This window comes from Nicotiana attenuata, unplaced genomic scaffold (assembly GCF_001879085.1).
Source record: "Nicotiana attenuata strain UT unplaced genomic scaffold, NIATTr2, whole genome shotgun sequence".
Taxonomy (NCBI): domain Eukaryota; kingdom Viridiplantae; phylum Streptophyta; class Magnoliopsida; order Solanales; family Solanaceae; genus Nicotiana; species Nicotiana attenuata.
Genome location: NW_017670264.1, coordinates 817,994 through 829,604, shown reverse-complemented (window position 1 = coordinate 829,604; position 11,611 = coordinate 817,994). Strand labels below are relative to the sequence as shown.

General features: G+C 40.1%; 1 protein-coding gene across 1 annotated transcript; it reads right to left on the bottom strand.

Annotated features, from left to right (window-relative positions):
- Positions 1-9,206: 9,206 nt before the first annotated feature.
- LOC109236919 (transcription factor bHLH94-like) lies at positions 9,207-11,148 on the bottom strand. The gene is made up of 3 exons (XM_019403155.1): positions 10,508-11,148; positions 9,621-10,040; positions 9,207-9,508 (listed from the first exon to the last, which is right to left on the bottom strand). The coding sequence occupies exons 1-3, from the start codon at positions 10,997-10,999 to the stop codon at positions 9,419-9,421; spliced, it is 1,002 nt and encodes a 333-aa protein (XP_019258700.1). The 5' UTR covers positions 11,000-11,148; the 3' UTR covers positions 9,207-9,418.
- Between the last annotated feature and the right edge of the window lie 463 nt (positions 11,149-11,611).

Sequence of the window (11,611 nt, the reverse complement as noted above, 5' to 3'; positions counted from 1 at the left end):
TGGTGATACACTGGGCCGAATGAAACCCTTATCAAGCAATTCCTGCAACTGCTCCTTCAACTCAGGAGGAGCCATACGGTACGGAGGAATAGAAATGGGCTGAGTGCCCGGCAACAGATAAATGCCAAAATCAATATCTCTATCGGTCGGCATGCTCGGAAGGTCAGCTGGAAACACATCAGAGAAATCCCGTACTACTGGGACTGAATCAACTGTAGGGGTATCAATACTGACATCTCTCACATAAGCTAGATACGCGTCACACCCCTTTTCAACCATACGCTGAGCCATAAGGAATGAAACAACTCTACTGGAAGTATGATCTAAGGTACCCCGCCACTCAACTCGCGGTACACCTGGCATAGCCAGCGTCACGGTTTTCGCGTGACAATCAAGAATAGCATAATAGGGGGACAACCAGTCCATGCCCAGGATAACATCAAAGTCTACCATGCTGAGCAATAATCAATCGGCTCTGCTCTCAAAATCACTAAGAGAAATCAAACACGACCGATAAACGCGGTCCACAACAAGAGAATCTCCAACAGGAGTAGAAACATAAACAGGAGAACTCAGAATCCTGAGATAGCCCGAATACGGGGCAAAATAAGAGGACACATAAGAATAAGTGGAGCCTGGATCGAATAGAATCGATGCATATCTATGACGGACAAGGATAATACCTGCGATGACAGAATCGGAGGCGACAACCTCGGTACAGGCAGGAAGGGCATCGTACCTGACCTGGTCTCCCCCTCTAAGGCGACCTCTACCTCCCCGACCTTCACCTCTAGCTGGCGGGGCAGGTGGGGTAGCAGACTCAGCAGCTTCAGCTGCAAATTCCCAACTCCAAACTTCCCGTTAACCATCTGAAACCACCCCGAGGCCCCCGGGACCTCAACCAAAAGCGCGAACAAGTCATGTACCATTATCCAAACTTATACAAATCTTCAAAACACCTCAAACAACATCGAATCAACCAATTAGCATCAGATTCAAGCGTAAGGACTTCAAAAACTCTCAAATTACGCTTTCGATCAAAAAGTCTATCAAACCTCGTCCGAATGACCTGAAATTTTGCAAGCATGTCACATTCACCATTACGGAGCTACTCCAACTTCCGAAATTCCATTCCTACCCCGATATCAAAGTCTCACTATCGAACCGGAAACTTCAAAAATTCAACTTTCGACATTTCAAGCCTAAATAAGCTACGGACCTCTAAAACACTATCCGAACACGCCCCTAAGCCTGAAATCACCCAACGGAGCTAACGGAACCAATGGAATTCCATTCCGAGGCCGTCTTCACACTGTTTCGACTATGGTCCAAATTCTAAAACTTAAACTCTCATTTAGGGGACTAAGTGTCCCAAGACTCTCCGAAACTCCAATTAAATCTTCCCGGCAACTCACAATAGCAGAAACAAGCATGGGGAATGCAGTTAATGGGGGATCGGGGCATTAATTCTTAAAATGACCGGCTGGGTCGTTACACTTCTCTAGCCGAAACATCTTCGAGGGGCGACCTTGCCCCGGTGGTGCTTGAAATCGGCGGTGGTGCCAACCTGGCCGTGGAGTCAACGCCTGTTGGGAGCGTTCGAGGGGAAAACGTGGCGGAGAGACGTTCCGAGGCTGCCGTTGCTGTTTCGGGCGAACCTTCAACATCTCGGCAGAACCGCGCCCCCTCTTCATCCAATGAGAAGGTGAAGGGTGTCACAGTTAAGGATTATGAATCTGAGTCCGACATTGACCCCGAAGACATGAGGATGTTCGAGTAGGGCTTAACCCGAACTGTGGTAAGAGCGGAAGGACCTTCCCAAATACTCAAAATTCCGTCAGACCTGCTGCAAGACACGATGGATTTGGTGCCGCAGTTCGATCTTCTGTGCTCCGCCGCTGAAAACGAAGCTCTTCAGGATGTCAGCGACTCCGAGTTGTCGTGCAATGTGGCCGCGATGGGCCTAAGGGTGAGTTCCGTTTTGCTTTCTTTGCTTTGTGACCTTTGTCTTTACTAACTCCTTTCCTCCCTCTCTTCTTCCTCCCCCCCCCCCCCCCGTTTTTTTTTTAGACTTACATGCTGCAGGTCGAGAGTGCTCGTAGGGCCGAGACGTGGGCCGAGATTTTTCTGAAGATGGCTGAGAAGTATTGACGGTACCGCAACAGATGCCGTGAGATGAACGAGCAGCTCAGAGCAGGCGCCAGTACCCAGTCAACCAGGGAGGAGGTGGAGAAAAAATATGAGGAACTGGTGAGGTCTATCCACAGATGCAGTGAGCTTGAGGAGCTGCTTCATGCCAAGGACAAAGAGCTTGAGGTAGGCAAAGGGGTTGCCGCGGAGTGCGAGGACCTTCAGGCGAAGGTGCTATCTTTACAAGCTGAGCTCGAGCAAAATGCTACTAAGGTCGACGCTCTGAGCGCAGAATAGACGGAGAAGGTGGCCGAGCTAGAAAATAAAGTGGCCGAGATGGGGAGAGCCGAGAACGCTCGAGTGTCAGCTTTGGCGAGGGCAGCAGCACTAGAGGATACTATCCGCGTCCTCAAGTCCAAGAAGGATTCTGAGAGAGCGACGGCCACGCTAAAGGAGGCAGGGCTCGAGGTGCGAATTGGTGAACTTGATCGGGACGATTCGACCTTGGGAGACCGAGTTGCAGCTCTTGAAGCTGAAAAGGCGCAGTAATTGGCTCAAGCTCCCCCTTAAGAGTCTGCTTCAGCCACTGTTCCCCGCCGATACGAGCTATGGGTCCATGCCGAGGCCCAACGTGATATATACAAGGGTTTCTGGGAGGCGAGGAATGTTCCAGAGGTCGCCTTTGAAGATGCTCGGGTGAAGGCACGCGAGGCTCGTGCCGCCTGTGGTTACGACCCTGCGATGCCGAAGGCTGGCGAGGGCATTGATGTTGAGGACGAGCTCCCTTTTGATGATGTTGATAATGTCGGGGAGAACGGCGGTGGGGGTGATGCCGAGTAAAACTTTTGCTGCAACCTTTGTACTTAGTTTTTTTTGTTCTTTTGTTGTTTATTTTCATCTTTTTTCTGAGGGCCTGTTGGCTTTTGTAAGGTGTGGCTGTTGCGCACGTATAATTGTATTGAATAGTTGCTTCGCCTTCGTTTGTGTATCTTTTGATTTTTTTTTCCTTCCCTCCTTATATATATATATAGACCTTCGGATTTCTTTGTGATGAGTCACTGATCTTTTTATTGGGGATTCGACCTTGCCCGGATCGAGTTGGATCTCGTCGTGTGAGTTCGAATGATGTCGCTCTGCTAGTCCGGGCGAGGTTGACTTCTGATTTTCCAGCTTAGGCGGAATCAACCTTAATTCAAATGAGGTCGAGTTCGGACCCGCCGTCTTGGGTGGCAATTTTGGCTTGCATATTCGAGTGGGATTGAATTCAGACTTACCAATTTAGGCGAAGTCAATTTTTTCATGTGTATTCGAGCGAGGTCGAACTCGGAGTCGCCATCTTGGGTGAAGTCAATTTCTGACTTTTATATTCTAACGAGATCGAACTTGGAGTCGCCATCTTGGGCGAAGTCAATTTCTGACATATATTCGAACAAGGTCGAACTTGGAGTCGCCATCTTAGGCAAAGTCATTTTTGACTTATATATTCGAACGAGCTCGAACTTGGAGTCGCCATCTTGGGCGAAGTTAATTTTTGACTTATATATTGGAACGAGGTCGAACTTGGATTCGCCATCTTGGGCGAAGTCAATTTATGACTTATATATTCGAACGAGGTCGAACTTGGAGTCGCCATCTTGGGCGAAGTCAATTTCTAACTTATATATTCGAACGAGGTTGAACTTGGAGTCGCCATCTTGGGTGAAGTCAATTTCTGACTTATATATTCGAACGAGGTCGAACTTCAATCTGTCGATTAGGGCGAGCGAATTTTTACTTTTACTTGGCGATGGCCGACGGCCGTGAAGATGTGAATTTGAGAGATCGAAATTGTAATCCGTTGTAAATTCGAGCGAGGTTGAAATTTTCATTCGTTTGGCAATGGCCGATGGCCGTAAGGGTGTTAATTCGAGCGAGGTCGGAATTGTAACCCGTTGTATTATCTTTATTGGAGAACATTACTCGTCGCCGTATTGTTTGCGCGTGCATCGGGGCAAGTCCCAATTTGCTTAATTTTGCTCTCATTAGAGATTATTGTGTGTTTCATGGGTGAGTCCCAGTTTGCTTAACTTTGTTTCCATTGGAGAATACTGTGCGTTTCATGGATGAGTCCCAGTTTGCTTAACTTAGCTTCCACTGGAGAATACTGTGCGTTTCATGGGTGAGTCCCCTATTCTGGAGATTGTTTTTCAATAGTCGACCCGTGTTGAACCATTTCTGTTATTTGTAGTATGGCACAGAACCTTTTCCTGGGGTGTTTTGGTGGCGTTCGTTCCTTGTTCGCGTACCTATGAGAGTGCTCGTGTTCCTGTTCTGAACCAACTAGAGAGCGTGATAAGTTATACCCAAACGAAATTGCCTTACCTTGGCTTGGAAAGTCGGTGAAAGGAGGAACGACGTTGTAGGGTCGCTCGCTTCGCCTCGTACTCGAATGATGGTTTCAGATTTGGCAGCCGTGTTCGGCTTCGTCGTTAACCGCGTCTAGGCTTCTCGTGTGTTGGACTTGCCTCGCCAGTTGGGATATCGAGGCCGAGTCCCAATCCGACCCGTCCGATATGCAAACAATAAGGGAAACAAGTCATACTTTGTTCATAAATCATCCAGTGCGCGTGGGTACGAAAATAAGGCAGGATATGCCCGCTATTTCAAAGGATCACACAGTAGGCTATCGTCCCTTCCTAAAAGGTGGAAGTATATGCCGGTATACAAGGTGAATACGCCACATAGGATTGCGGTCATGCCAAGCGAATGGTGACCGTGATTCTACTTTAAACATGCATATGACGTGCCATACCCATTGCTACAGGTAAGGCGTGGGTTTTGCATAGATATCGGTCACAATTTCTATTTTATGTAGAGATCTGACCTAGATTGGTACGATTATCGCAAAAGCTTATCTACAATTCTTTCAAGTTGGTGTTCATACCGAGATGGTGATTCTATGACAGCCTGGAAGCGATACTTGGCTGGTTCTAGATCTAAAGGAAACTAAAAAATATGGCTAAGAAATCCCCACAGACGACACCAAATTATTTGACCAAAAAGGTGTTGAACCTTTTAGTAAACTAATTAATGATTAGATGGTGGATAAATTTTAGTCAAACATAATTAACTCTAGATCTGAGCATAATCTTTATATGAAAATCAAACAATGCTGAGCTTATGTAATACTTCTTAAGATTATTGAAAGATATCAAATATAAATGATAAGCTTACATCTTTGGTATATTGTTCCATACTTGTAAGAACAAAGGAGGAAAAGGATGAAAACTGCCATTGATAACTATGAGATCTATCTTTATTCATTCAACGATGATGATTACAAAGATTTGCTATCAAAATCTTGGGTTGCTGCTTTGCTATTGGAGGTCTTCTCCTGTTCCCCTGTTCCTTTTCTTTTTCTCCCTCCAAAGACCCCCATTTCTTGCTTTCTTACCTCCTATATATATATTACAAATCTTCCCCTTTATCCAACGGTCTTTAACCAGCATAGCCCTTCTTGACTGTACTCTTCTTTACTTGCTCAAGCGTTATGGCATATATCCTGTCGTGCAAGCCTTTTGATGGCTCAATCTCGGCAGTGTCCGAGACACTCGTCGCCATTACGCCTTATGGGTACGACTGTGGCTTGGTCGACCCCTTACCATTCCTTTTAATGATTATTCGCGCGTGGTCAGATTTTGACCCATACAGTCTAATGTATTCCCATTTGCCATTTGGAATATCTGGCTAAATAGAAACAACAGTACATAAACAACACTTCAAAAAAAAATTCCATATCCTTTATATTAAATCAAGCCACTTAATACAAGCTATTAATTGGCCGTGAGATTAATCTAGATAGACAAATTCAAATAAGAGTGAGTTGGTCAGCACCACGTACAGGTTGGTACAAATTAAATATAGACGGGACATTCAAAGAGGTGGGGGGGATGCATAGAGGAGTAGGGGGTATTTAGGAACTCCAGTGGGGATTGGGTCCTAGGATTCCGAATGAAATCTTATGCAAATTCACCCATTCAAACCGAACTACAAGCCCTCTACCGAGGACTACATCTTGCTCATGATATGAAGCTGCAAACTTTAGAAGTGGAAACAGACGTCATGCAGGTAATTATCTATATTAACAATGGTTGTATAACTTATGACTCTATCATTAATACATGCAGGTGGGTAATCTCCAGAATGGGTATGGTAGTGATCCAATATAACTTCCGTCAAGGTAATGAAGTGGCTCACCTTTTGGCAAAGTAGGCATACATGCTTCCTAGTATCAATAAACTCTATCGTCTAGTTAATCCTCCAACTTATGTCACGACCAGGATGTTGGCAGACAAAGTGAGAGATGTTCATGTTGAAACTGTTTCTACTCATGGCTGTAGGCATCTAGCAAACTTGGTAACCAACATGCTATGGGTTATTCTCTCCATGTAATGATCCTCAGGATCAAAGTACTGTGTAATTTCTCATGAAATAAATTCCTAGTTTATCAACAAACAAAAAAAAAATTCACTCCTCAGTTCTAATATGATAGGAGTTACCACCTTTTCTTTTATATGCCCTCTATTAATTCTACAATTCTAATTCCTAATTGATTTCAAATTAAATCAATTAGTCTTTTTCTGTCCGTTCCTCTCTACTCAGAGAACCCATTTAGTTTCTAAAGTTAAATGCAAAAATTCACTAAAATTATAAAAAATAATAGATATAAATTCATAACTTATAAGTATAATGAATTTGAACATAGAATTTAAATTCTAAATTCGCCTCTGCAATAAATTAATTAGTCGAACTGTAGCTTTGCCTCAGCTAGTCATAGTAATATTTTGTGAGAATAATATAATACGTATTTGGTTTGGCCGTATTGTATATGCTGCCTATGACGCTGGACATAGACAGCTCAATTTGGAAAAACAGAAATGGAATCTTTCTAATACGTACCTGATCTCACAAGAGAACAAGAAGATAAAAACAGAAAGAGAGGTCGGAATCTTCTATTTATAAAACCCTAGGACTTCCTTTACGTATGGATGAGAACCCTATTGTTTCCACGTATACCATAGTTTTTCTTGGAGCTGTCTATAAAGTTTGCATGTGAGCTCTACAGAGAAAAGAACACTAGAAAAGCTCAAACAATTTCCATTCACATAATATGCAAACATATCTCATCAAAAACAAGAAAAGTAATATTATTTTATGGTTGTTATAATGGTGCAAATATATTAATCTAAGACAAACATAGGTCCCTGCGTCAAGCTCTACATGGAGAAAACATCCTCTTTAGGCCATTTCCAATTCTTTCAATTACAGTGACTTCTTGTCTCAATTATTTATGTGGTGGTTGTCCACCAAAAGCACTTTATAAAATTATTTAGATCACGCTAATTCTTTGTTTTACGGCTATATGATACTGTGAGATTATGATTGTTTTCTTAAGCATACTTAATTAGTTTCGGGTGAAAAAAGCGTTTAATTAAGCACATGGATAAACAACAATTATTTACCCTGAAATTGTTTTCCAATTTTTTGTATATAAGAACCTAACTAGAATATTCATCAATGTGTTTAGGCTTCACGAGTAGTTTAATCGCTATGATTGTAAAACATCTTTTTCTTTAACTATCTTCTGCGTAAACGAATGTTGTTGGTACTGTTAATATTCTCTTCAACATATTTCTATCACAAAATTCACCACCTTTTAATGTTCCTTTACTCTGTTCACATAAAGGCAACGGAATATATAGAGTAATTATTATTTCTAACGTAACCCCACCAAACGAAAACACTTCACCTTTTTTACTTTTGGGGGTTCGGGCCAAACCAACGTCGCACGTACATGTTCATGGAGAAGGGAATTGCATGATTGTTTTCAGTACCGTGCAATTGATTTTTGCTTTGAATCGTTTGTTCTTTCAAAACAAAAAGAAATCATTTTCCATTTTTAGGTACAGGAATGGTAAAAGGGTTTCATTATTTGCTGCTTTTAGCTTATGTGGGTCATGTGAATCAAGATAAGAATGTATATCAGTTAGTTCTGTTTTGTTGCAATAAATTAAAGATATGATGCTTGCATAGAAGGTAAAAAAAGCTGCCCCTTTCTAGATCTGCTCATGCTTTGCTGCAGCCTTGTGTACTATAGTTAAATAATATAATGGTAAAAAGATACATTAATTAATTTGTAAATATATTATTTCTTGATTGATTTGATGTAAACACCAGGTATATTTCTGCCTTCTTTTTCTCTAGTAAATGTGCGTTCCATGATAGCAACATTTGAATATTTTAAAAGAGATAATATATTCCAAACTTTTGTTCAATGTGTTTGTTTAAATATGTATCACGTTTTGCCCCTTACTCTTTTGCACTTGTGTTCGTCAATAATAGCACCATCACATATTGAAAAAAAAGAAAAGGGAAATGGAAAGGATCTAATTAGGTGCCAGTACTAATTAAGTACATGGAAGCACAAGGCGTCGTCTGATTTAAATATGTGAATATTTCATGCTGGTAATTACTACGTAGAGGAGTATTAATTAACAATGTTTTAGACACACCACAAAAATATAAACGAATCAAATAGATAGCAGTGCTAGAAGATTGGAAGAAAAGGGAGAGAAAAAAAATTCTAAAAGGCTTGCAACTTTTAGGTATCAAACTATAAATCTAACGCCCCCTTAAAATATAAAACAAACACTGCTATGTTAGTAGAGTTATAGACTGATAGCATCAAATAAGTCATGTTTCTTTGTTTCTATATTTTGTTTCTAGCAAACTTATTTTCATTTAGATAGATACAAATTATTCTTACAAGATAATTAATTGAATTATAATTGATCGGCTCCTGCTTGAGGTAGTCAACAGCAATGTTGTCAAACAGTCAGCAAAAAACATTGTTAAAACCAAGTTTTGTTGTCTTTCCTCTAAAGAATGTAACTAGTTAACTAGTGGTATTATTCTACTTAAATGAATCTTGGACATGTTAATTGAATGGGCTAGAAGCCATGCATACGCGCATGAAGACAATCGACTACTAATTACATGTCTTGAAATAATAATTAAGTAAATAAAATTGGGCCGTCTTTAATATTTCAAACTTTTAGACAAGGTGATTACAAATTTCGTAACATGGTAAGTGAATTTAACTAAAAAAACACTGAATATATATACACACAATGTAATGAGAATTTGTGACCTCAAAATTAAATTTTGATTATTGTCAAATATTTCCTAATTCTACATAGATATTAGCAATATAATAGGAGAATCAAGACTCTTATATCCTCACATTAAGCTAATTAGCCTCTTCATGGATCCTACCTAAAATCTGATTCACAACAGCTGCTATGTCTTCCACTGAACTCAACTTGCAGTCTTCTTCTACCTGCACATTCAACACCATATATAATCATAAATTCCAGTATTCCTTTTAGCATTAAGTTTCTAATTAACTCTTATATTATGTAATTAATTAATATATATATATATAGTCTCACCTTCAAACTGAGAGAACAGAGGACAAACTGATCAACTTTTGAAACATTGAGATGAAGAACAATTAGCCTAAGGCTTTCAAGCCCAGAAATTATTCTAGGAAGCAATCTTAGTCTCCTTTTTGACCTAATTTTCAGATTTGCATGATTTTCCACCATTGTCACCTCTATATCAGCTGTTGCTGGTAGCTGCTGGTTCCTAGTATAATATTCATTCACAGAAGCTCCATTTTCACTAGTAGCAGCAGTCATGGTTGTGGAATACTGTGGAATGCTGAAGAACTCAGAAAATGGAGAAGTTTCACCATTGACATCTTGTAGTTTTTTATCATTCAAATGCTTCTGACCACAAAGGAATTGCAGCTGTTGCTCTAGCTCTTTTACATAGTTGATTGCACCACTAACAATTGATGCTTGATCACCCTTTATTATGTAACAAGAAAATCAATAATTTAGTATCACGTCAAATGGTGAAGACACAATTAACTAAATAAATGTATAATCTCTTGAAACGGGGTGAAAATACACTTCACCAGTCTTTGTCAAAAAGTTACACAGTGTATATAGTTAAAATATTAGATTTTAGAGGTATGTAACATATATTATTGAATATACTTTGTCGGAAAATATTTTTTGCTTCTTTCAAATTTAAATAGCTTTGAGGAAATTTCTAGTTTCGCTACTGCTTGACAGCTTAAACTTTTCTATAAGGGGCACACATTTAATAATGTATCTAAGTAGACCAGAGGTGGTGCGTTTAAATCTCACCACCAACCATTGTAAAAAAAGAAAATTTATATCATAAGCTTTTAGATGAGGTAACCATATAATTCAACACAAAAATACTACTACTAAAATAAACAAAAAAAAAAAGGGAAGAAGAATCTGACCCTTTGGACATAAGATTGAGGCATAAGAGTTCGGAGGACAGAGAGGTACTCATTCATCTGTTTTCGACGATTTCTTTCAACGGCAATGTGAGTCATTCTTTGACTCTCAATCTCTTCTTGATTCTTCTTGCTTCTTGTTCTTCTTCTTCTTTGTCTAGTTGTACTAGACATTTCAACTGGAGACTCCAATTGCGGCAGTTGATCTGGGATTGTAAAATTATGGTCTAAAACATGAGTGGAAGAATTCTGACCCCATTGATTAAAATCATTCTGAGAATAATCCACCAATAATGGAGGTGGTAAGTTCCAATTTGAGTAGTCCTCATACTCTTGTGCTTCTCCTACATTTTGATTATTATTCTCAAGAAATTCAAAAGCCTCATTGTTGTGATAATCAAAACCAGGACCAGAGCCAGAGCCACCGTCCCAGTTTGCAGTTCCGAGCAAGGCGTAAAGATATTGTTGTTGCTGTGTTACAGCTTCTAGCGCCATTGTTAAACGATGAACTCGATCTAGAATGTCTGTTTATGACAGTTTTTGAGTTTTGAAAGAGACCAAAAGGTAACAGAGTATCCGACAGAAATGTTACAAAATGGGCTTTTGGTTCTTTTGGGGTGAATTATTTCACCTTTTAAAGACGTTCGAGTGTATATAGACCAACCACACATGCACAGAATATTGCACGTGAAATTCTTTTGAACATATTCACATTTATAACCCTTCCCCTCCTCCCCCCTACCCCCCCCCCCCCCCTCCCTTACTGAGATACTCCATATATCAATAATTCTTGCGTCGAACTATTGATCTTTGGATAAGGATATACAAGATTATGAGCAGACGAGTATAGCGCTATTGAATAGTAGGACTTGTTCATTCTATGCTGCCCCAAAAATCAAACAATTACTCCCTTATGAGAAAGTATAAATATCACACCTTTTCTATATTCTTTATCAAGTTTCTAATAATATCTTTAATGACATGCCATATTGATTTTTCATTTTTATTTTAAATAAATAACTACCAAAGAGCCTAAGCAGTAGCTCACGTCAAGTACAAGCACTTTTTTGACTATTCAAACACTCTTCTTTACATTTCACATGAAGC